Source organism: Xyrauchen texanus, chromosome 21 (genome assembly GCF_025860055.1).
Source record: "Xyrauchen texanus isolate HMW12.3.18 chromosome 21, RBS_HiC_50CHRs, whole genome shotgun sequence".
Classification (NCBI taxonomy): Eukaryota; Metazoa; Chordata; class Actinopteri; order Cypriniformes; family Catostomidae; genus Xyrauchen; species Xyrauchen texanus.
The window spans coordinates 37,021,391-37,047,198 of NC_068296.1; the positions used below are offsets into that span (position 1 = coordinate 37,021,391).

The 25,808-nt window shown below is 44.4% G+C and overlaps 1 protein-coding gene across 3 annotated transcripts in view; it reads right to left on the reverse strand.

Moving 5' to 3' along the window:
- Nucleotides 1–1,395: 1,395 nt before the first annotated feature.
- Nucleotides 1,396–25,808, reverse strand: part of LOC127661336 (E3 ubiquitin/ISG15 ligase TRIM25-like) — a 54,221-nt gene continuing 29,808 nt past the window's right edge. Inside the window, exons 2-7 of one of the 3 annotated variants that reach the window (XM_052151970.1) lie at nucleotides 14,183–14,287; nucleotides 10,354–10,449; nucleotides 10,024–10,257; nucleotides 9,718–9,862; nucleotides 9,518–9,553; nucleotides 1,396–3,312 (exon numbers count right to left, since the gene is read on the reverse strand). In XM_052151970.1, coding sequence (XP_052007930.1) covers nucleotides 2,783–3,312; nucleotides 9,518–9,553; nucleotides 9,718–9,862; nucleotides 10,024–10,257; nucleotides 10,354–10,449; nucleotides 14,183–14,287 — 1,146 coding nt within the window. In that variant the 3' untranslated portion in view covers nucleotides 1,396–2,782. Of the gene's footprint in view, nucleotides 3,313–9,517; nucleotides 9,554–9,717; nucleotides 9,863–10,023; nucleotides 10,258–10,353; nucleotides 10,450–14,182; nucleotides 14,819–25,808 lie in introns of those variants that run through there. The other 2 variants (XM_052151969.1, XM_052151971.1) reach the window with 2 other exon arrangements.

The window sequence follows — 25,808 nt, forward strand, 5'->3', positions numbered from 1 at the left end:
AACATTGTATGGCACACCACTATCCCACATAGTCTAACCATCGTCAATATTTTTCCTTTTCAATAACTTGACAGAAGAACAACACAGTATTACAAAAAAACAAATATGATTAAAATATGAACAAAACACGTAAGAAATTAACTGAACAGAACTCAATCGACCACTCAAACCTTCCTCCTCGTCCGCATCGACTTAAACTGGGCGCTCGCCTGTACGTAATCAAATGCATCAAGAGACACTGATGCTGAGGTGATTGTCATTAGATTTTGTGTCTTTGACTTGGACAGACGACTTCTCGTGTCAGTTTTAATTTGATTCTGGAGGCTGAACCCAGCGTCAAGCGCCGCATCGCCCTCCACATGACAAGAGCTGCAGAAAGCGTCACAGAGGGGTGATTTTTTTTCAGTTTGCCACTTAAAAAAGCAGGAGGTGTTCACAATAAACATTGAAAACATGTATTTGGAAGAGAGAGAAAAGCAGAAAGTAATAAAAGGAATCGTTTAAGTTTAGGTCGAAGCGTTTCCTTGGTGAATTTAAATGAGTTCAATAACTGGGGTCTCTGATATTCATAAACAATAAGGTAATATTTAATTAAAAGAAATTTGGAGACATTCAATGTTTCTTCACAAATTTGGACAGTTTTTAAATATTTCTTGTTGCTTAGTATCTCAAAGACATTACTGGTGAAACAAAAACGTGTGTGAAAAACACTTTGGTGTGACGTCACTTCATAGACTTCAATGTATTCTGCAGCGCTGACATGAGTCATGTGATGACCCTTAACACTATAAATATCAGTCACTTTTGCACATTAATTATTGCTCTGAACAATTACAAAAGTGACCGATTATGGTTTCAAAACTGTGAATTTCTCCGAAAGGTGAGGAGTTTGGATCCCTAAAATTATTTTTTAAAAAATTCATGCATTTATTTATTTTGTGGAATTTGATAATTTTCCACGGCACTCCTGACAATCTTTCACCACACACTAGTGTACCGCAGCACAGTGGTTGGGTGTGACAGGGTGGAGGGCGTGGCTGGGTCGTGAGTCTACACACCCGGTCCCTTATCAGGCTAGTCAGCCTTTATCCCTCTCGGAGGCTTGATTAGCCTGATAAGGGACCGGGTGTGTAGACTCACGACCCAGCCACGCCCTCCGCCCTGTCACATTGGGAAACAATGATTTAAACAGCCCTGACAGGAACAAATGTTACCCCCTGACAGGAACAGAGCTATGGATTAGCCTTCCACAAACAAACTACATCAGAAACGTATACATGTGAAATGTATACATAATGTTGATAATAAGCTATAAGAAAGCATTTGTGATAATTGTGATAAAATGATAATAAGCATTTGATAAGAAAGCTATAAAACAATGTCAGCTTCTTCCAGACTAAAGTAAATATATTTAAATATATTAAGAATAACAAAAAGTTTCTAGACAACAACATCTACACAGAACACATTAAGCTGATGCATTACAGAAATCATTTTCACATTCTGAAGAAAGAAGAACAGTGTTTACACATTCAGGAGTCATTTGTATGATGCATGATACAGTCATGGGTCGTTGTCAGGATGCTACTATGAATTTTGCATTTGAGTTAAAAGAGTCCAGTCTCAAATCTCTTTTGATTACAGTTAGGGTTGATATTACAGGCATTATACATTTACAGAATATGTGTAAAGTGACTGTGGAGGGACGTCAAGGAGGACACCAGAAAACAGGTTCCTTCAACTCAGGTACATGAGCTTTTATTGGCTTTCAGGGGCGCCACGACACGCCAGCTTCACAAACATTTAGATTCACAAACTTTTAGATTCACAATAAAGGCTTCCGGACCGCGATTCTCTCTCTCTCCTCTGCTGGCGGTGTGCCTCTTTTTATGCCGCTCTCCACATGCTCGCTGTAATTAGTGACAGGTGTTAATCATAATTTAGCTCAGGTGTAAGTGCCCTTACCGCTTCTCTCTCTCAGGAAGGGCACTTGACCACGCCCCTGCTGCCACAGCTCCAAAAAGCACATAAAGACAGCATAAAATTAATCCATGTCTTCTGAAGTCTTTTTTTACGGTAAATCTTGACATCAGCAGTCTGCAAACTCTATGTGTAACTGAGCTTGAAAACATGATAGTTCCTGTAGACTGTAATTTCAAGAAGAACATTGTAAAAGGAGTTACATTTACACATTAAAAGTGTCAACAAATGGAAAAATTTTCAAAAGTGTCCCACTTTGCCCAAATTCACCCTAGTATATATAAAACGAAAATTAATTTGAGATCATTTTTATTTTAGTTCGTTTTTAATTTACGAAAAAGTATTTTAGTTTAATTTCAGATTTTCCAATAGTTTCCATTTTTATTTTTATTCTAGATTACGAAAATATTTTTATTTAGTTTTAGTTTCAGTTTTTGTTAACTATAATAACACTGGTTTGACAAGATTAGAGACAACATTCTGATTCAAAATAAATGTGACGTCACATTCTTTACTGTTTTTCACACTCTTTAATAGCTTGAGTGAATTATTTTGAGTGTGTAATCACTCATTACAAAACCATAAATAAACACCAGAATTTGTGTTGTGTGATTGTGTCTATATGAGGATTTTACATAATTTACAGTATTAGTATCTCACTTTAACACCTCAACTATTACAACAGTAGATACCTTGTCTAGATATAAAATAGATTTAATAATGAGAAAATAAAGACTTGACAAAACTCACTGTTACTGATTAAAGCTGTATGACTGTATTACTGATACAATCTCTATATAATCTATATTGTTACATCACAGAGTTTCACAGATCCTTTATAAACACTAAACCCAGGATATAGAGGTTGAGTGAAGGTGGTCTGGACTCTGTGGATGAGGGTCTTTCTGTCAGAGACACTGTAGAAGCACAAAGTTCCTGCACTGTTATCCACATACACTCCTATTCTGCATAAGCTGGAGGGTACAGGGAGTTCAGTGTGTTTGCTATTGTGAATGAATGAGTAACTGGAGGGAGAACAGAACAAACTCCAAGACTGATCATTATATCCAAATCCACACTCATTCATCCTTCCCTTCCTGCTGATGCTCTTATATGACACTGATATAAACACACCTACAAGCCCACTCCACTCAGTCTCCCAATAACAGCGTCCACACACACTCTCTCTACACAACACTTGAAACCAATCAAATCTGTCTGGATGATCAGGATACTGCTGGACTGTGTCAGTGTAAGAAACCACTCTGTTCCCATCTGACAGACGGAGGTGTTTATTAACTGTGTTTGGATCCAGAGTGAACTGATGGAAATCTGATGGAGATAAAATACATCTGAATCAGCAAATATTAATTTTAAACATGAAAATAAATAAAATTTTGTAACTGAACTTTATGTAACACGAGCTGTCACGTAATTTTTTTGTGTGTGTTTAGTAGAACTTACTAAATGATCCTTTTAGGGCTGCAACAATTAATCGATAATTATCGATAATGAAAAATGTCTCGGGTTACTTAACTGTAACCCCTGTTCCCTGATAAAAGCGGAACGAGATGCTGCACTGATTTAGCGCTTTGGGAACAACTTTAGGTGTGACCAGCTGTGAATACTGTATGTGTGCAACACGTAAATGAAAATGTCTAGAATTTATAGCCTCTGCTGATGACATCATTGGATGCACCTGTAGCAGGGCTATAAATAGATGCGTCACCGGTGCATCATCAGGTATATTGTCTGAAGTGCAGTCCTGGGGCATCCCAGTGTGACAATAAAGCGCAGCATCTCGTTCCGCTTTTATCAGGGAACAGGGGTTACAGTTAAGCAACCCGAGACGTTCCCTTTCAAAAAGCTACACTTTGATGCTGCGCTGATTTAGCGCTTTGGGAATGAGAATACCCATGCTGCCACACTGTGGATGTCCGGACCCCTTACGCTTGTGTAGTTGTGCTCACAAGAGCGCGAGAGGTCTCAGACATGAGCTTGTGATGTTGACTCAATGACATAAGAGCCCGGAGTGGGATAAACATCCAAACTATAAAATCTTATGAATGTGTGCGGAGAGGACCAGCCTCATAGGCCAGGGCAATAGAGTCCCTCACCCAATCGACATTGTCTGCTTGGTGGCGGCCGCCCCCCTGTTGCGGCCCCCATGGCAAACGAATAGTTGCCCTGACTTACGCCTCTGGCTAGTGCGGTGGACATAAGTCTGAAAGGCACGGACTGGACAAACTCCGTGAAGTTTTTCCTGCTCCGGCATTGTAACGGTGGGGAGCAGAAGGCTTCGAAAGTGATCGGATGTACATTCGAGAAAGGAACCTTAGGCAGGTAGTCAGGATGAGGGTACAAAATTGCTTTAGCCATTCCTGGGGCAAAATCTAAGCAGGCTGGCAAGACAGACAGTGCCTGTAGATCCCCAATTCTTTTTAGAGAACTAATTGCCATAAGAAAAACCATCTTGAGAGCCAGAAGTTTATCAGACGCTGACTCTAGAGGTTCGAAGGGGGTCTCATCCAGACCTTCAAGGACTATTGCTAAGTCCCATGAAGGGATCCTGGTCCTAGCAAGAGGTCTCATTCACATGGCTCCACGAAGGAAGCGAGCGAGCAGAGGATGTCTCCCCAATGGCACACCGTCAGTCAAGGAGTGGCAAGCCGATAGAATGGCCACGTAAACCCTGAGAGTGGCGGGCATGTGCCTGCTGATAATTTTTCCTGCAGAAAGTCCAGAAACTGAAGCAATCTGGCAGTTAACTGGATCTGCATCATGTGCACTGCACCATCTTTCGAAGACACCCTATTTATTGGTGTAACGTCTCCTAGTAGAGGGAGCCCTAGCACTTATAATGCAAAAGGAGCCAGTGCTGCATCCATGCATTTAGTGAACGTGCGGGGTGATACGGCTAAGCTGAATGGAAGAACCCCATACTGGAAGGCTTCACTCCCGAAGGCAAACCTCAGGAACTTCCTGTGTTGTGGCAGAATTTCTATATGAAAGTATGCATCCATGAGATCGATCATGACCAACCAATCGTGATGTTGGATTTGGGACACGACCATCTTAATAGTTAGCATCTTTAACTTGAATGCCCTAACAGAACACTTCAAGCCTCGAAGATCTAAGATCGGACGCAACCCCCCACCCTTCTTGGGAACCAGGAAGTATCTGCTGTAATAACCTGACTCTTTCTCTGGAAGGGGAACATGTTCTATGGCCCCTTTGTCCAAGAGGTTTTGCAGTTCTTTCCACAGTAGACATGCTTGCTCCGGTTTCATGGTAGTGGAAACCACAGCATTGAAACATGGAGGACGGCGAACTAATTTAATTCTGTAGCCTTTTTCTTCTGTTCTTAGGACCCACATAGAAATACCTGGCAGAAGTTTCCACCCTGCCAGGTTCTCTGAGATGGGTATTAATTTTGACATTTCCTGTTAAGGGGATGTCGAGTGTTCCGTGTCCTGGACTAAGGCAGTAAGCAACGGTACACCCAACATTTCGCTGGAAGCCTCTAACTCCCGAAACACCAGAGGCGGCGGGAATGTAGAGGTTTTGTGGGAGTATCGGGAGGGTAGAAGTGGATGATATATGCGCCCCGGCCTGAGGGGGGATATCCCCACAAGTCTGGGCGCAAGAGCGTCAGGGTTTTTTCCTCTTAGAAATTACTGCCCTGAGGTCTTGCTTTGGGGGCTGCTGAGGGCGACGAGCTGGTTCCCAGTCTCTACGAGGGGGAGCATGACTCGCCACGCTTTGTTTTTAAGCCTCCCTTCTTGAAGGACCGGGGCAGGGCTGGGTGGCTGACGGCCCCTCCCCCTGAGTGCAGCGAGGAAGGAATTGCCCAAAGGCTTCCTCATGACTTTTTGCCTCCTGGAACCTGGTGATAACAACATTCATAGCATCACCAAATAAACCAGAAGTCGAAACCGGGGCATCGAGAAGGAAAATTTTGTCCTTGTCTCTGATGCCCGACAGGTTGAGCCATAAGTGTCTCTCCGTGCTGACTAAAGTAGACATAGACCGGCCAATGGTGCAGGCCGTCTGCTTGGTCATGCGAAGAGACAGATCAGATTCAATGCTGTGGAAACCACAGCATTGAAACATGGAGGACGGCGAACTAATTTAATTCTGTAGCCTTTTTCTTCTGTTCTTAGGACCCACATAGAAATACCTGGCAGAAGTTTCCACCCTGCCAGGTTCTCTGAGATGGGTATTAATTTTGACGTTTCCTGTTAAGGGGATGTCGAGTGTTCCGTGTCCTGGACTAAGGCAGTAAGCAACGGTACACCCAACATTTCAGCTGGAAGCCTCTAACTCCCGAAACACCAGAGGCGGCGGGAATGTAGAGGTTTCGTGGGAGTATCGGGAGGGTAGAAGTGGATGATATATGCGCCCCGGCCTGAGGGGGGATATCCCCACAAGTCTGGGCGCAAGAGCGTCAGGGTTTTTTCCTCTTAGAAATTACTGCCCTGAGGTCTTGCTTTGGGGGCTGCTGAGGGCAACGAGCTGGTTCCCAGTCTCTACGAGGGGGAGCATGACTCACCACGCTTTGTTTTTAAGCCTCCCTTCTAGAAGGACCGGGGCAGGGCTGGGTGGCTGACGGCCCCTCCCCCTGAGTGCAGCGAGGAAGGAATTGCCCAAAGGCTTCCTCATGACTTTTTGCCTCCTGGAACCTGGTGATAACAACATTCATAGCATCACCAAATAAACCAGAAGTCGAAACCGGGGCATCGAGAAGGAAAATTTTGTCCTTGTCTCTGATGCCCGACAGGTTGAGCCATAAGTGTCTCTCCGTGCTGACTAAAGTAGACATAGACCGGCCAATGGTGCAGGCCGTCTGCTTGGTCACGCGAAGAGACAGATCCGTGGCTCGACGAAGCTCGGAGAAAGCCTCCTCGTCGACCGTGGTGCCCGCACTCAGGTACTTCAACAGATCAGGCTGGGATGTCTGTAACACTGCCATAGTGTGCAGGGCAGCACCAGCCTAACCTGCTGCCTGATAAGCCTTCCCCACAAGCGTGGAGGTGGTCCTGCATGGCTTTGTGGGGAGAGTGGGTCTTTTTAACGATGATGCCGAGCCAGGCAGGAGATAACCCGCAAGTGTCTCTTCAACCGGTGGAATCACCGAATACCCCCGTGCCTCAGCACCCATGATAGTCGAATTCTGTATATCGAAATTGAGGGCACGAAGACACGGGAAGTATAAGGTTTCCTCCATGAACAAGAGAGCTCGTCATGGATGTCATCAAAGAAAGGAAGGGACTGATGAGGCGTTCCCTTCCCTTGGCCACAGACAGAAGTCTGTCCTCCAACTTGGAGCGTTTGGGGGTCTCTTGTTCACGTGGCCGGTCTAATTGAAGCACGAAGACAACATTGTAAAGTGTAAGCCTGGCCACCGGACAAGTAATCACCTCGAGTAATTCCTCCAATGATGTATTGTCATGCACGGAATGCTCGGAGGTGGATAACTTGAAGTCCGTAGACTCAGGAGTTTCACAGTCCCCCTCATGAACCAAAGAGGCGCCGTTTAATGTGGAGCGGATGCTGCATCAGGTGCGTTGAAAGAGAGCATGTGTGCTTAAGAGTTGTTTCTCTCAGCACGTAACTTACATTTTACTGCTATTTTCTATGTTTATAATGTATACATGTTATGAACTCAAAATCAGGCACATATTTCCAGGTATTTTGCGAAACATTTTGTTTTTACCAAATGTGAGTCTCCGTTATGCCTCACTGAGCAAGCGAGCACGCACATCCACGTCAATCAAACCGATTGTAATGGAGAAAGGAAACTCGTGCAACAGCACTTTCAGTTTCAATGTAAACAATTGTGCAGCTTTCATGGATGTCATGGTCATGTGTGCTTGTTTTTAAAGTGTTTTAGATATTTTCTCATCATTTAACTGCATATAATACAATGAGCACCAGGATGAGACTTTTCAGCACAAAAGTGAATCTGAGTTTGCAGATGATTATACGGTGTTAAACTGTATATAATACTGAATATAATGTATAATAATCCTACGGGTCCTGATATATGATAGTCCTGATAGTGCCATATGCAATGTCTGATTTCACCAGTAAATTTATATTATGGCAGATATTATTTTACTGGATAAGCATGCACTACCCTTAAACATTTATTTTTGAAAAGAATACTTTAGAAACATGCTATAAGTGACAAAAATATTTTTAAACTTACATTATTAATTTAAAATACCTATATTATTCAGTGGCAGTGTACAAGCATTATGTTAGATACAAGCATATGTATCTAACATAATCATGTATTTTTCAGCTGGACAGAATTATCAATATTTCTATTCTGGTGTCACCAATGCCATCTGCTGGATTTGCAGATTTTTTTTGTCCCACTCCATCCCTGATAGATCGTTTTATTCTCTAATAAACAGTACATTTAAAGCTTTACAAGCAAAGGAAAGGAACTGTTTTGAATATGTCATGAAAGTAATAATAATAATAAATTAAATTAAAACTTAAAAATGTTTTAATTATTTAATCTTTGTTCAAAGTTTTGTAGTATTTAATCATTAACTCAGTTATGTAAATGTAACCAAATCTGTATACCCTTTATCAATTCTGTTTATATAAAAATATATAAAATGAATAAAATACAGGAAATCAATTTTGTATCCAATGAATCAAAGAAATAATTAAAGATTAATCGATTATCAAAATAATCATTATTTGCAACCCTAGATCCTTAATGCAAATGTTAATTGACATGATGAATTATGATTAATGCTGTCTTTCAGTCTGTTGTCTATATTAAGATTTTGAGATTACATTTAGTAAGGTTCAAATAAGAGCATGTTTATTAAGTTCATTATCTTCTGAGATACTTTAGCATCCTGTATATTGGTATCATGTGTGTTTAAAATGTGTTTTTCTGGACATTGATCAGTTTTTGAGTGTTCAGATGATCCAGTAGTGTATTAGTTACAGTACTCACAACACAAAAACATGGATTCAAATCACAAGTTGGATTTTTCATGTAATGTATTCAATCATCGTGGGTTTATTTCTCAGTAAAGGTGTGATGCTACAGAGTCTGATCTGAGAACAATCTTAAAATATTGTCTGTTTAATAAGTAGCTAAAATAATTCTTTCATTTATATGAAAAAGAACAGCTTGGTCATTCTACTAAATATCTCCTTTTGTATTCCACTAAATAAATAAAATTATATGGGTTCAGAACAATGTGAGGAAAGTCTGGCAGAATTTGTTATTTTTCTGTGAATTATTCTTGACATTTTTGTGTATAATTTAGGGTTTTTTAAGGTAAATGTCTACAAAGACATTTTTGAAAAAACTCTACAAAGTATTTTAAAATAGCAGAAGTGTTTCTTACAGAGTGCATTTTAACTGCACATTCTGAAAAAGATGATCATTATGATTATTATTTTTTTCTGTTTACATAAATCACCTTTACCTTTTCAGAAATGAAACCTTCTAGAAGTATCTTAACACATATAGTGTGTTTTGTGCTTGTTTTTTGTGACTTACATTGTAGGAACTTTTCTCTGATCGGATCCATGTTGACTAGAAATCAACAGACATAAACAGTGTAATTCTCATGTAAAGACAAAATGATATCTATGTCCATTCTGACATCATTTTAATATGCTCTATAATGTTTTCTACAAGATCTGAGATGATGCATGACTCATGTTTGAGAGTGAATGATTGTTCAATGTTTTACCTACCAGAAATCTTTTTTATCACTTTGCAGAAATCCTCCAGTTTGTCTCTCAGCTGACAGACAGATTGTTTTATATCTTCAACAGAGAGAGGGGAACTGACAGTAATTCTGCCTGTAGATTCTGGAGCTGCAGAGATAGACTGGAAACACTACAAAACACACAAAATAAAAACAGCTCATCACCTGCACTATAGTCAAATGATGCTGGTCTTGTTGACTTATCTTTAGAGACTCAAGAGCCAGTAGATGTAGTTTTTAACAGCATGTTCTTGCTAGAGAGCACTGTGGTGTTTTTCTAGATCTCTGTTACCTGCAGGAAATGGATGTGATCATCTGTGTGTGAAAGCTGCTCCAGCTCAGCGTCTCTCCACCTCAGATCAGCGATCTCCTTCTTCAGTCGCTGCAAGAGTCCTTCATCTCGACTCACTGCAGCCTTCTCCTGATCTCTGATCAACTGTATCACCTCAGTGCGACTTCTCTCAATGGAGCGCATCAGCTCAGTAAAGATCCTCTCACTGTCCTCCACTGCTGTCTGTGCAGAGCGCTGTTACACACACATTACAATCACACAGTGAAAGAACTCCAGCACTGGAGGAGAGTCCCAACTGAGTCTCAAACTTCTCTTCTGCTCAAAACTCACCTGATGAGACGCCACAGACTCTCTCAGCCGCTGAAGATCTCTCTCTCTCTTCTGGATTCTCTGCTGATATTTTCTCTGGATTTCTTTCATGTGTTTCTGTTGAACACAGATATAAAAGTAAACATCAGAAATATTTCATAAAACGTCTCGGGTTACTTAAGTGTAACCCTTGATCCCTGAAAAAAAGAAGAACGAGATGCTGCACTGGAAAGCGCTTTGGGAACAGCTTTAGGTGTGACCAGCTGTGAATATGTGTGCAACACGTCAATGAACATTGACCGGAATTTACAGCCTCTGCCGGTGTAATCATTGGATGCACCTGGGGCAGGGCTATAAATAGATGCGTCACAGGAGCATCGTCAGGTATTTTGTCTGAACAAAGGAACAAGGGTTACACAGGCATCCAGGGATATAAACCGCCCTGAGTGACAGTAGCTTGCCCTGGGCCCAAAGGAGAACCCGACGTGTCAGAAAATTCAGCTGACGTGAACGTGGGCCTCCTTGATGGTTTATGTAAGAGACTACCGCTGTATTGTCCACCTGCACCAAGACAAGGCAGCCTCTGGAGGAAGTATTTTAGGGCCAGAAATACAGCCATCAATGCGAGACAGTTAATGTGACAATCGAGCTGAAGACCCTCCCATTCCCCTTGAGCTGGACAACCACTTAAGACTGCTACCCCGCCCGTCAGGGGAGGCAAACTGCGATGACAAGATACACCTAGAGTGGGACTCCAAGTGAGGAACCGGGGTCTGAACCACATAGAAAGGGTACGTAGCACGTGGCGCGTAACCCTTATCAGCCTAGGGGATTGGCCCTTGGATGAAATCCCTGGCTTTGAGCCACAACTGAAACGGTCTCATGTGCAAAAGGTCCAAAGGGATCACCGAGGACGCAGTTGCCATGAGACCTAATAGTCGTTGATACTGAAGAACAGTGCAACCTTGTCCTAGCCTGACTTTGCTCAGGGTGTTCTGAATGGACTCTATTCGAGCGGGAGACAATTGTGTCCGCATTGTGATCGAATTCCATACAATCCCCAGATAGGTAGTTTTCTGAGTGGTAGAGAGGACAATTTTGTTGGCGTTGTGCCTCAAACCCAGAGAAACCAGATGAGCTAAGACGATATCCCTGTGCTGTAAAGCCAGTTCTTATGACTGTGCTAGTCTCAGTCAGTCGTCAATGTAACTTAGAATGTGGATGCCCCGGAGTCGCAAAGGAGCCAGTGTTGCATCCATGCATTACGTGAATGTGCGGGATGATAAGGCTAGACCGAACGGAAGAACCCGATATTGGAAAGCTTTGCCCCCAAAAGCGAACCTCAGGAACTTCCTGTGTTGTGGCAGAATTTCTATATGAAAAATATGCATCCATGAGATCGATCGTGACCAGCCAATCGTGATGTTGGGCTTGTGACACAACCGTCTTGATAGTTTGCATCTTGAACTTGAACACCCTGAGTGGTTCATGCCTCGATGATCTAAGATCGGACGCAACCCCCCACCCTTCTTGGGAACCAGGAAGTATCTGCTGTAATAACCTGACTCTTTCTCTGGAAGGGGAACACATTCTATGGCCCCTTTGACCAAGAGATTTTGCAGCTCTTCCAACAGTACACATGCCTGCTCCGGTTTTACGGTAGTGGGGACCACGCCACTGAAACACGGAGGGCGGAGAACAAATTTAATTCTGTAGCCTTTTTCTACTGTTCTTAGGACCCACAGAGAAATATCTGGCAGAAGTTTCCACGCTGCCAGGTTCTCTGAGATGGGTATTAATTTTGACACTTCCTGTTGAGGGGATGTCGGGTGTTTTGCGTCCTGGACTAAGGCAGGAAACAGCGGTACACCCAACTTTTCATTGGAAGCCTCTAACTCCCGAAACACCAGAGGTGGCGGGAATGGAGAGGTTTCATAGGGGTACCGGGAGGGGCGAAGTGGATGATACACTCAGCCCGTCCCGAGGGGAGCTACCCCCTAAGGCTGGGCGCAAGGCCATTAGGGTTTCTTCCTCTTAGAAATTACTTCCCTGAGGTCTTGCTTTGGGGGCTTTTGAGGGCGACGAGCCTGTCCCCAGTCGAAGGAGAGCACGATTCGCAACGCTTTGTTTCTGAGCCTTCCTTCTAGCAGGACCAGGGCGGGTCTGGGTGGCCGACGGCCCCACCCTCTGAGTGCGGCGAGGAAAAAACTGCCCAAATGCTTCCTCGTGGCTTTTCACCTCCTGGAACCTGGAGATAACTGTATTCATAACATCCCCGAATAGGCCGGAAGGCAAAACCGGGCATCAAGAAGGAAAACTTTGTCCTTATCTTTGATGCCCGATAGGCTGAGCCATAAGTGTCTTTCTGTGCTGACCAAAGCAGACATAGACTGGCCAATGGCATGGGTTGTCTGCTTGGTCGCACGGAGAGATAGATCCATGGCTCGACAAAGCTCAGAGAAAGATTCCTCATTGAGTGTGGTACCCACACTCAGGTCCTTTAGCAGGTCAGCCTGGTATGCCTGCAAGACTGTCATTGTGTGCAGAGCAGCACCAGCCTGACCAGCTGCTTGATAAGCCCTCTCCACTAGCATGGAGGTAGTCCTGCATGGCTATGTGGGGAGAGTGGGTCTCTTTAGTGATGATGTCGAGCCAGGCGAGAGATAACCCGCAAGTGTCTCTTCTACTGGCGGCATCAACGAATAGCCCTGTGTCTCAGCACCTACGATAGTCGAATATGTCGACATCAAGGGCACGAAGACACAGGAAGTAAAAAGATTCCTCCATGAATGAGAAATCTTGTCATGGAGGTCATCAAAGAAAGGAAGGGACTAATATAGTGTTCCCTTCCTCTTTTTCTTTTCAGTTTTTTTAGCCACCAGACTAGAAATCTGTCTTATAGTTTTGAGCGTTTGGAGGGGGGGTGGTCTCTTGTTTGTGTGGCCAGTCTAGCTGTAGTCCGTCCATAGCCCGAGTAACCACCTCGAGTAATTTCCCAGCCGCTTTATTATTATGCATGGAATGTACAGAGGTTCAGTGCCCCCCTCGTGAAACGAAGAGGCGCTGAGGCACGCTTGAGGCTCATGAGAAGGATCAGCTGGATCTGGGGAGAGAGCGAGTGATAGGGACGGACCCGTCTCTCGCTCCTCAGCCGGATATATCCGAGAGCCCCACGATGAAAGAGTGGCGCTGGCTCTTGGAAGTAATCAAGACGAGTGCGAAGCACTTTGACTGTAAACAGATCGCAATGCTCGCACCCGCCCCACCCCAACGCAAGAGCAGCATGCTCTTCCCCCAAACACACAAAACAAAAACCTCTTGCTTTGTTTAGCAATCATTCTTTTTCTTCTTTTTTTTTAAAAGAAAAGAGAAAGAGAAAGGTTTCTGTGCACTGCCTAACAAATTCTAACTCCTAACAGAGGAAAGAAAGTTCTGACAGGCTCATGAAGAGCACACACACACACACACAGAGTGATCTGAAGACAAAAATATCTGACGATGATCCTGTGATGCATCTATTTATAGCCCTGCCCCAGGTGCATCCAATGATTACACCGGCAGAGGCTATAAATTCCGGTCAATGTTCATTGACGTGTTGCACACATTTTCACAGCTGGTCCTAGCTAAAGCTGTTCCCAAAGCGCTTTCCAGCACAGCATCAGAAGTGTAGCTTTTTGAAAAGGGAACTACACATAACAAAATGATCCTGTAAACAGTTGAGTCAGATGAAGGAAAGGTTGATGTGATGTAGTGGTTTGGTTCTGGACTAGGACCCGAAGGTGGTCAGTTGGCTTTTCATGCATAAATCATGTATGTAAATCATACATTAATGTAAAATTTTAGTTCAAACCTGTTTCTCTGTCCTCTCTGCTGCAGCTGATACAGTGTCATGGTTTTTATGTTCATCCATCGTACACAGCAGACAAATACACTTTTCATCAGAGCGACAGAAAACCTCCAACAGTCGACCATGTTGAGAGCAGATTATCTCTTGGAGTCGTCCAGTGGCATCCATCAAATTGTGTCTCTTACCTTTAAAGAAACTCTCATGTTGTTCAAGGTGATTTTGACAGTAAGAGTTCAGACACACTAGACAGGACTTGACAGCTTTGTATTTTCTTCCATTACAGACATCACACTCCACATCTCCAGCTCCAGCATCAACAGGAACATCAGCTTGAAGTTCAGTCTTCTTCAGTTTCTCCACCACTTCAGCCAGCATGGTGTTTTTATTTGAAGCAGGTCTTGTAGTGAAGCTCTGTCTGCACTGAGGGCAGCTGTAGACTCTCTTCTGATCATCCTGATTCCAGCAGTCTGTAATACAGCTCATACAGTAACTGTGTCCACAGGGAATAGTCACTGGATCCTTCAGTAGATCCAGACACACTGGACAGCTGAACTGATCTGAAGAAATATTGGCTTCTGCCATTTCAATGCATGTAAACAGATAGAGAGAGACACATACGATTGTTCCACAACAGTTTTGTTTTCTCTGAAATGAAACTGAAATAGTTTCCTGGTTCTTTGTTTGAGTGACGTGTAAAATAGGTGTGTCTGTAAAGTATGACTTGCTTGTTATATAAAGCACATTAAAAGTAAAACATTTACCACAGTAAAAACATTTATTGCACATTTGTTTGTCAGAGCACTTTTAATAATTCAACATTTCTACAGATAACAGTAAAGAGAAAAAAATATTTTTAATTTGATTATCAGAATAATTGGACAAGACAGAATAAAACATTCTGAGATAAAAATGGGCTAAACATTCACCATGACCAAAGCTGACCAAACACAAAGGACAAAGAAACACAAAGACACAAAGAGAATTGTATTGTTTATTATGTGTTTTCATAAATCTATCTGTGGCCAAGTATAGTTTGTCTAGTTTAGCCATGTTAAAGTCGACATCCTCAGTCTTTCGGAAGTTTTCCTCTCTATTAAGAGCACTACTGAGTGAATCTGTGCAATCCTTAATCAGATTTGACAAATTCTTTGATTTTATGCAGTGAAATAACAGGTGCGTGACCTATGCCCTGTAAGGATCCGCCCCTTTCCTAAGAGCATATAAGGACCTGCATGAGTTGCTGTTCCTCAGCTGACATTCGCTTCTCGTGATCTCTGTTTCTCTCAGCTTGGTTGAAATTGGACTTTGTCTACATGAGGACACATCGTTAAGATTAGCCTCCACCAGATGTGACTGTCTTGCTTCAGCCAGGTTAGCTGTTTCTGTTTGCTGCAAGCTGCCCACACTCACTTAAACTACCAGTCAGGCTGCCCTCCTTTCTCTCTCACCACTTCCCCTGCTCCTAGGCTGCTTGCCATGGATTTTACAGAGTTTTCCTCTAATCAGTCATTTTCCAAACCTACGGCTACCCCCGTGGAGAACCTATAAATGCTTTTTATAAATTTTATACTTATAAATGTTTTTGGTTTTTTTATATTAATTTTTTCTTGATGTTGCAAGACATAAATATACATTTGGTCATATTATACAACATTTTTATCTTGTCCTACTACATCTTTTTCCCATAAAACAAAAATATAAATAAATTAATTAATTAATGAAAATAATAATAAAACAAAAACAAAGCAAACAAGCAAACAAACAAACTGGTAGCAAGAACAAAAACAGGGGACAGCCTCAGGTATTATGTTTCACACAAAGTCTGATCTTATTGGCCGAATAAATTTCAAGAATCCATTCCACAACCTCTCGAATTTATCCATTTCAAATCTACAAGTGGAAGTCAGTTTCTCCATAACGTATTTATCATGCATCACATCAACCCAATTTTCCTTTCTTGGCGCTTCCACCTTAAGCCATTTCCTAGTAATTCCCTTTTTTCCTGCTAGTAACATGATTTTAAACATTTTACAATTCAGATTCTTTTTACCTTGCATATTAAGTCTTCCCAAATAAAGTGTGTCAAAAGTGAAAGGTAGATCAATCTGTAAAATCTTGTCCATACATTGTTTAAGTTCCATCCAATATTTCACCATCGAAGGACAACTCCAAAAAATATGAACATGATTAGCACTCTTTTCCCCACATCCCTGCCAACAGATTGTATCCCGATATTTTGTCTGAGCTGGAGTTCTAAAATATCTCACTAAGTTTTTCCATCCATGTTCCCTCCAGGTTAGGGATGATGTCACTCTCCATATTTGTTGAGTGAGATCCTCCCATTCCTCATCCGTCACTTTTATGTTTGCTTCAATTTCCCATTTTTGTTTTATGTAGTGTGTATCGTCTCCTTATAAAGCTTCTATCCCTGAATATATCTTTGCAATTCATTTCTTGTTTATTTTAGATTGGTATGCGGAGATAAAGAGTTTCATAATGTTGGACTCTATGTCAAAATTTTCCTTTTTTATATCATGCTCTAAATAATGCCTCACTTGCAGAAATCTATAAAAATCTTGATTTGCCAGTCAAAACTTTTACACTTCTTATTTTCTAATAGTTGCCAGAACATTCGTGGTCCTTTTTCCCAAATTTTTTAGGGGAAAATTCTGTATCATATCCTATCCACCTTAGCAGCTTATTGCTGTGTGTCAATTTATTCTTTGTAACAATTTCAAACCACACTTTAAGTGAAACGTCCAGCCATGGATTGGGTACATTTTTCAATTGGTGCCTGAGTTTGTAATTCCCGATTAATGCCTGTATTGGAGCTTCCGTTGTCATTTTCATTTCAATTTCTTTCCACCTAGCAGAGTAGGAAAGATTACATAAGTTCAACAAAGGCTTTATTTGCGCTGCTTGATAATAACTTTTTAAGCAAGGGAGAGCTAGCCCCCCCTTCGCCTTAGATAGTTGTAATGTTTTGTGTCTTATTCTAGGTTGTTTTCCTTGCAAGATATATCTTGAGATAATTTTGTCCCATTCTATAACTTCCTTATCCAGTATCTCCACTGGAAGATTCTGAAACAGGTATAACACCCTGGGAAGAACATTGATTTTGACCACCTCAACTCTAGATGTAAGCGTCATAAAGGGAATTAAATTCCACCTTGCAATGTCTTCTTTTATTTGGGATATTAATGGGTCATAGTTTGCTGATTTCAATTGGCTAATATCTTTTGTTAAATCAATTCCAAGATATTTCATTGATTTCAAATTCCACTTAATTTCATAATTTTCTTTAATCGCTTCAGAGGGGCTATAATTGAAAGTGAGGACTTGTGTTTTCTAAACATTTATTTTGTAGCCGGACATTTGTCCAAACTTTACAAATTCTGACATGAGTACTGGCAAGGATGTATCGGGATTAGACAAAAATATTAGAACATCATCTGCGAATAGTGCAAGCTTCTGAAATGTCCCCTTTATCTCTATGCCTTGTATTTGTGCATTTTGTTTTATGGATTGGCTAAGTGGTTCCAAAAAAATTGCGAAGAGATGGGGGCTAGCCGAACAACCCTGCCTACATCCACGCCTTAATGATATAGAATTGGATAAACTCCCATTAATCTTAATCCTGGCCGTTGGGTCAGTATACAAGGCTTGTATTGTCCTAATTATTGTATCATGGAAGTTAAATTTTTTTAACACTCTATAAAGGAAATCCCACCTGACAGAGTCAAACGCTTTCTCAGCATCCATTCCCATCACAACTGCTTCAGTGTGATTTTCTTTAATATGCTGCATCACATGTAAAGCCCTTCTTATGTTATCTTGTGTTTGTCTTTCTTTAATAAATCCCGTCTGGTCCAACTGAATAATACCCGGTAAAAACAGCTCAATACGTCTAGCCAATATTGCAGTGAAAAGTCTATAGTCCTGATTCAGGACACTAATAGGTCTATAGCTGGAACAGTCCAATTCGTCCTTGCCTTCTTTAGGGATTACAGAAATTATTCTGTATTGGTATTTCACCATTCTTTAACACCCAGTTAAACGTTTTTTCTAGCATTGGAATTAATGATTCCCTGAACAACTTATACCATTCTGAGGAGTATCCATCTGCTCCCGGGGACTTACTCACTTTGAGTTTAGAAATCGCAGAGTTTATTTCCTGAGCTGTAATCACTGATATCAGGAATTAATTTTGTTTGTCTGTTACCTTAGGCAATGAAAGTGTATCTAAAAAGGCTTCTATATCTGCTATATTATCAATGAGTGGTTGGTCATAAAGTTGTGTATAATATGATTCAAAGCATTTTTTTATGTCCTCTGTCTTATACCTTATTATTTTATTGTGAGAATCCCTTATCTTATATATATTACTTCTAGCCTGCTGTTTTCTTAACTTATATGCCAGTAACTTTGTCGATTTACTACCTGTTTCATAATTCCATTGTTTTGTGAACAGTAACTTTTTTTGTATGTCTGCTGAGTAAATTTCATTTATCTCTGCTTTTTTCTTCCTAATTTCCTGATAAGTTTTGTCATTCGGCCTTTCTTTATGTTCCTGTTCTAATTTCTGTAGGTCCAATTGTAATGCATCAAGATTCCTTTGCCTCAATTTTTTTAAATAAGCAGATTTGGAAATTATTTTCCCTCTTAACACCACCTTACACACGTCCCATAGTACTGGTGGGGACACTTCCCCATTATCATTCTCCTCCAAATATCTTTGAATTTCCGATTCTATTTCTTCTTTAACACTTCCTTTTAATATACTGGCATTAAGTCTCCAGAATGTTGTTCTTTTTTCAGGTGTCAAAGCCAAAGTTGCATAAACCAGACTATGATCAGATAAGTCAGCCACCCCAATCTCACAATTCCCCACCATATGTCTATCTTTATTGTACATTAGGATGTAATCTATTCTTGAATATATTTTATGCGGAGAAGAGTAAAAAGTGTAGTCCTTGGTTGTAGGATTCAATTCTCTCCATACATACATGATACCTAATTCCCCCATCATATTTCCAATTTTATTTGGAATCACATTCTTTTTTACTCCCCTCCCTGAGGTGTCTAATTGAGGGTCCAACCTTTGGTTCAAATCCCCTCATGCGATTAAAACCCCCTCCCCCTCTGATGCCATCAAATCAAACAATTTTCTATAAAACGTCCAATCTGAGCCAGGGGGTGCTTCATATTCAGAAGACTAATTAATACTCCCTCTACTCTTCCTTTAACCCAGACATATCTTCCATCTTTATCGCTTATCACTGACTGTTTCTGAAATGGGATTTGATTCGATATTAAAACCGCTACCCCTCTCCTGTGGCCTGATTTATATGAAGCAGCATATACCTGGTTATAGCCATTTCTCTTCAGTTTTTCATGTTCTTTTTCTGTCAGATGGGTTTCCTGCAGGAAAACTATCCCCGCCCTATCTTTCTTCATTTTACTTAGAATTTTACTTCTTTTAATTGGGTTGAGAACACCATTCACGTTATAGGAAACCACTTTAAGTTTTTTTGTATAGCCATATTTTAGCTCTAATTGTTCTTATTACTATCCCCAGTACTCCCCCTATGTCACCGTAAAAACACACAACCATGAGCCTAACAGAACAAGCTCTAGAACAATTTTTTATCAAATCACTAAACAAAAACCAAAAGACTTCCAATATTAAGGTCGTTCTCTCGACCTTATCTGAGCCTAGATAAGACTCGGAGGGATAGCCTCTGTCCCTAACGGCCAGAGGGCCCTCTCTGCAACAAGAATCTAACCAAAACTACATACCATAACGACAACTCTGAGAATACAGTACCGACAATTGTACCTTAATTTGAGGGAGTTCTTCTTATACATCTCACCCTAAAACACTGAAAGAAAAGAAGAAAGGAAAAAAAATGAAAGGAAAAAGTCCTGAAAACTTCTGGATCAGTCATTCTCCTCCGGCATCCTCCTAAAAGCCTGCAGTCTCTGCTTATACCCGGGTCTAGCATCCGCCTGTTGTCCACCGTTCGTGGCTCGGTCACGGCGCCACGTCAGGCGCTTTATCTTCTCCATTACGTCCTCCGTGGGCTCCACGACCTTCACCTGGAAGCCCCTGTCAGCCATATCTTTTGTCGCCTCCTCCGCTGACTCATCTATAATTATCTTCCTGCCTTCGTACTCGAATCCCTTTTTCTGCCACACCGTCTTCATGATTTCTTCTTTGCATCTGTAACTGAGAAACTTCACAACTACTGATCTCGGTGGAGCGTCATTCGGGGGTGGCGCAGCCAACGACCGGTGAGCTCGTTCAATGGTGAGTTCTAGGGACTGCGGTAATTCAAGCTTCTCTCTCAGGAGGGACTCGATGAATGTGACCATCGACTGGGCCCCATCTTCTGCTCCTTCTTTTAAGCCGTGAATCCTGATATTGTCCCTTCTTAAGCGACCCTCTTGATCCGTCAATTTAGGTGCAACTTGATTTTGTAACTCCAAAAGTTCCAAAGTGGCGTCTTCAATATTTTGAATCTGGTCTTCTGACTCCATTATGCGCTGCTCAGCCTCATCCAACCTGCTATCTATTTTTTGAATGTCCTCCCGAATTACTTTGAGGCTTTCCCCGTTCTCACTGCGAAAATCTCTGAGCTCTTGCAGCACAATGTCCAAAGTTGCCATCTTTTTAGATGAATCGTCTGCTTTACTCGTGGCTTTGCTAGCTTCGTCCTCGGTGACGAGGATGAAGAGGCCATCCCGTCTCCCCAGGCTAACGCCCCCACACCCTTACCCCAGTCTCTTCTAATTGAGGTTTGTGAGCAAGTGGCCGCTTGCCTCAATATTGAATGGCCAGCCCTACAAAGTGCTATTGACCAAGAGAGGGATGTGTACAACGGGAAACTCCTGGGATCCCCTACCGGCCTGAGAAAACAACTTCTCCCTGTCCACCCTGCATGTGCTAAGCATATGAGGAATTGTTGTGGAATATATATATATATATATATAGTGGGAGAGAGAGAGAGTAAGGAAAAGGGGTCATGGGCCGGTTGGCCATGCACATTCATAGCACCAAGCATGCATTTACATTCCTGCCTGTGTCCTATCTTCACTGTATATATTCTGCTTGGCTGATTTTTATGTTCATGATCTGCCTGTGCACAGTTCTCACTTGTGTGCTTCAGGGTTGCCAGGTGTGTGATTATGGGACCTGTCAGGACTGCTTCTTTGAGGTGACCATTCCCTTAACTGGCTTGCAGGGTCTCATTGTGAGTGTATCGGGCAATCGAGGAGCTGTCAATTTCTTGAAGTGGTGGAAAAACTGAAAACTGAGTTGAAAATTTACTAGCATAACGTCTAGGTTACGTATGTAACCTCCGTTCCCCGATGGAGGGAACGAGACGTTGTGTCAGAGAAGCGACACTAGGGGTCTCTCTTGAGCGCCGATATTCACCTCTGAACTATGAAAAAAGGCCAATGAGAATTGGCAACCAGTATTTGCATGTCCCGCCCCCGGACATATGGGTATTTAAGCGGTGCAAATATAGGAGTTCATTCATGGATTTTTCTGAGGAGCCGGAAATGGTCCGGCCACAACAGTGGCTCGGCTCAGCGACGTGGCAGGGGAGACACAACGTCTCGTTCCCTCCATCGGGGAACGGAGGTTACATACGTAACCTAGACGTTCCCCTTCTGTCGCTCTCTCCACGTTGTGTCAGAGAAGCGACACTAGGGGTCCACTTATAAAAGTGCCTTGCGCTGAGCCGTGTACGTGAACTGCTGATACAGGAGCGAGCAGGTATTCTTACGTGCAGGACGACCAACTGTATCAGGCTGCACGTATCCTTCCCCAATGCCCCATTTAAGCCATCAGGATTCCTTATCGTTACCCTGGAAGGGGAACAAGGTGCTGGCCGCCAACCTGGGAACGGGCCAAGCCTGGCGGGCCTCTTTTCTCTCTATGTTTCTGCATAGAGCAACTAAGGCAGGGGCCCTTACGCGCATTGAGGGAAGGGGGTCTTAGCCCTTATTCAGGGCGGAGAAGACCCTGCGGAGGCCACGCATACCCGAGAGGGGAGGCAAGTTTAAGTGGCAAAACCATCAGAGGCCTGACTGAGGGCCTATGTGGAAAAGTTGTTGCGGTGGTGGATCCAGCCTCGTAGAGGGGGGAACATACAGCACGGCAACCGAGGCAGCCGTGACTGCCTAAGGGATACACGGGAGTCCGCTCGCCAGAGGGGACAGAACCGTGGTGTTACACACAGGGGGAGTCCGAAGGAGGCCTTACCTGTGGAGCACCTATACTAGTACAGGGTAGCCTGCGGTACCCGCAGTGGCTTCGGTCGGTGAGTTCCTCCGCTGAACTGCGCCCACGAGGGCTAGGGAGGAATCAACCAGTGTCCCAAACATGGGATCTCCTGGGAATGAAGGCGCACTGTTTCCCCTGGTTAGGGGGAAGGGCGCTAGGTGCAAGCGGTTCACCTGGTCAGATTGTCAGCGTGCCACCGAGTTCTACGGGCTCGGTACCTGAGAAGCCACGGGACGATACCGACTCAACTCGGAGATTGTAGAATCTCGCAAAACTGTTAGGTGTTGCCCAGCCCGCTGCTCTACAAATGTCTGCTAGAGCAGTGCCCCTAGCCAGTGCCCATGAGGATGCAACACTCCTGGTGGAGTGGGCTCGGACCCGCAAAGGGGGCACAGCCTGGGTGTGATAAGCCAGGGAAATGGCGTCAACAACCCAGTGGGCGAGTCTCTGCTTGGAGACAGCGTTCCCTTTCTGCTGTCCCCCAAAGCAGACAAAGAGCTGCTCAGAGCGTCTGGTGCTCTATGTGCGGTCCAGATAAATACGCAAAGCATGTACTGGACACAGCTGTGAAAGGGCTGGGTCTGCCTCCTCCCGGGGCAGCGCTTGCAGGTTCACCACCTGATCCCTGAAGGGTGTGGTAGGAACCTTGGGCACATAGCCCGGTCGCGGTCTTAGGATCACGAAAGTGTCTGCCAGACCGAACTCCAGGCAAGCGTCGCTAACAGAGAACGCATGCAGGTCCCCGACCCTCTTGATGGAAGCAAGCGCGATCAGCAGGGCGGTCTTGAGAGAAAGGGCCCTGAGTCCAACTGAGTGAAGCGGCTCGAAGGGGGGTCTCTGGAGTCCCGTAAGGACGACCGAGAGATCCCAGGAGGGGAACAGGTTAGGCCGGGAGGGAGTTATCCTCCGGGCACCTTTTAGGAACCTGACGATTAAGTCGTGCTTACCAAGAGACTTGCCGTCTACCGTGTCGTGGTGGGCCGTGATAGCGGCGACATACACCTTGAGGGTGGAGGGGGACAGCCTCCTCTCCAGCCTCTCCTGAAGAAACATGAGCACTGACCTAACTGCGCACTTCTGCGGGTCTTCAGCTCGGGAAGAACACCAGTCCACGAACAGACGCCACTTTAGAGCGTAGAGATGCCTGGTAGAGGGGGCTCTGGCTTGATTGATTGTATCTATGACGGTCGGTGGTAGGCCAGCTAGATCTTCCGCATCCCGTCCAAGGGCCAGGCGTGGAGGTTCCAGAGGTCTGGGTGCGGGTGCCAGAGCGTGCCCGTCCCTGAGAAAGAAGGTCCTTCCTCAGGGGAATTCGCCAGGGAGGGGCTGTCGTGAGGAGCGTGAGGTCCGAAAACCAAGTCCGGGTAGGCCAGTAAGGGGCTACCAGAATGACTTGCTCCTCGTCCTCCCTGACCTTGCATAGCACCTGTACAAGAATGCTCACTGGGGGGAATGCGTACTTGCACAGCCCCGCAGGCCAGCTGTGTGCCAACGCGTCTGCCCCGAGGGGAGCCTCTGTCCGGGCATACCAGAGCGGGCAGTGGGAGGTTTCTTGGGAGGCAAACAGGTCTACCTGAGCCTTGCCGAACCGGTCCCAAATCAGCTGGACTGACTGGGGGTGGAGCTTCCACTCTCCGCCAGGCAAGCTGTGTCTTGACAGCGTGTCCGCTATCACATTGAGGTTGCCGGGGATGTGAGTGACTCCAGTCACTGCTGACTCCAAAGGAGGAGACGGCGGGCGAGCTGTGACATGTGGAGGGAGCGTACTCCGCCTTGGCGGTTTATGTAGGCTACGACCGCCGCGGAGGATGCCATATGCCCCAGGAGCTGTTGGAAACGTTTTAGCGGGACCATGGCGCCTGGCTTGAAGGAAGCGCGGCATTTCAGCACTGACTGAGCACGCTCGTTGGAGAGACGTGCTGTCATTGGGACTGAGTCTAACTCCAGACCGAGAAAAGAGATGCTCTGGGAGCTTGCTCCTTTCCCAGTTGACCTGAAACCCCAAACGGCTGAGGTGGCTGAGGACCTGGTCTCTGTGTGCGCATAGTAACTCTCGGGAGTGGGCCAGTATGAGCCAGTCGTCGAGGTAATTGAGTATGCGTATGCCGGCTTCTCGGAGTGGGGCAAGAGCTGCCTCTGTGACTTTCGTGAAGACACGAGGGGACAGAGACAGGCCGAAGGGGAGGACTTTGTACTGATACGCCTGGCCGTCGAACGCGAACCTTAGGAAGGGGCAGTGTCGAGGGCGAATTGAGACGTGGAAGTACGCGTCCTTCAGGTCTACCGCTGCGAACCAAATTAGATGCCGGACGCCAGATAGAATTTGTTTCTGGGTGAGCATTTTGAACGGGAGTTTGGACAAGGTCCGATTGAAAACTCGCAGGTCCAAGATCGGTCGTTAGCCGCCGCCTTTTTTGGGTACAACGGAGTAAGGGCTGTAGAAACCCTTCTTCATTTCGGTTGGAGGGACAGGCTCTATCACGTCCTTTAATAGAAGGGAGGTGATTTCTTTGCAGGGAGAGGGCATGTTGGCCGTGTACTGCGGAAAAATGTACGCCCACGAAGGGGGGCGGAGACCTGGCAAACTGAATTGCGTAACCGAGTCAAATGGTCCAGTGCAGCCAGCGTGACGGGTTGGGCAGTGAAAGCCACGCCTCTAAACTCCGTGCTAGGGGCACCAAGGGGACGGGTTTTTTGGACGTACCCGGCGGGGCTTCGCAGCGGTGCGGAACAGGTAACGCGGCGTCGGGAGGCAACATGGCGTCCCGAGGCTCTGGTGCTGAGAATAAACTCAAAGCACTTACCTTGCTCCACGAACCCGGCGGGGGGCGGGTTCGTGACTGAGAAGGAGGTCTGATGTTGGCGTCCTCTGGACTCGTCTGAACCGGCCGGCCGGGGAAGAGTCGTGGGGCTGGAGGCGGGGACACCGCGTCCATGGAGCCGGGACTGTTGAGGCCTGAAAGCAGAGTGCCGTGAGAACGGCATTTGCGGGCCAGGTGACCCCAGAGACAACAAGGAAATAGCTCTATAGAGTGTAAAGAATTTAACAAAAAAATTCTCCTTCCGGCCCTCCACCGGGGAACAGAGTGGTCTTACCAGCTCCGGAGCTAACGTCTCGGTCTCTGGGTCTGTCATCTCAGGAGCGCCTGGGAGCCTTCTGGGTCCTCAAGGGGTTCCAACTTCTGCGGGGAGCTCAACGCTGGGGCTGAGAGCTGGGCCCACTCACTTGTTAGTTGAGGCGGAGCACCACTTTCTTTCTTTCTTGAAAGCCGCAGGAGGATGCCCTCGGTGAGCAGACAGGGCATGGCCCCTGGCGGCAGGTTTGCGGCAGGGCGG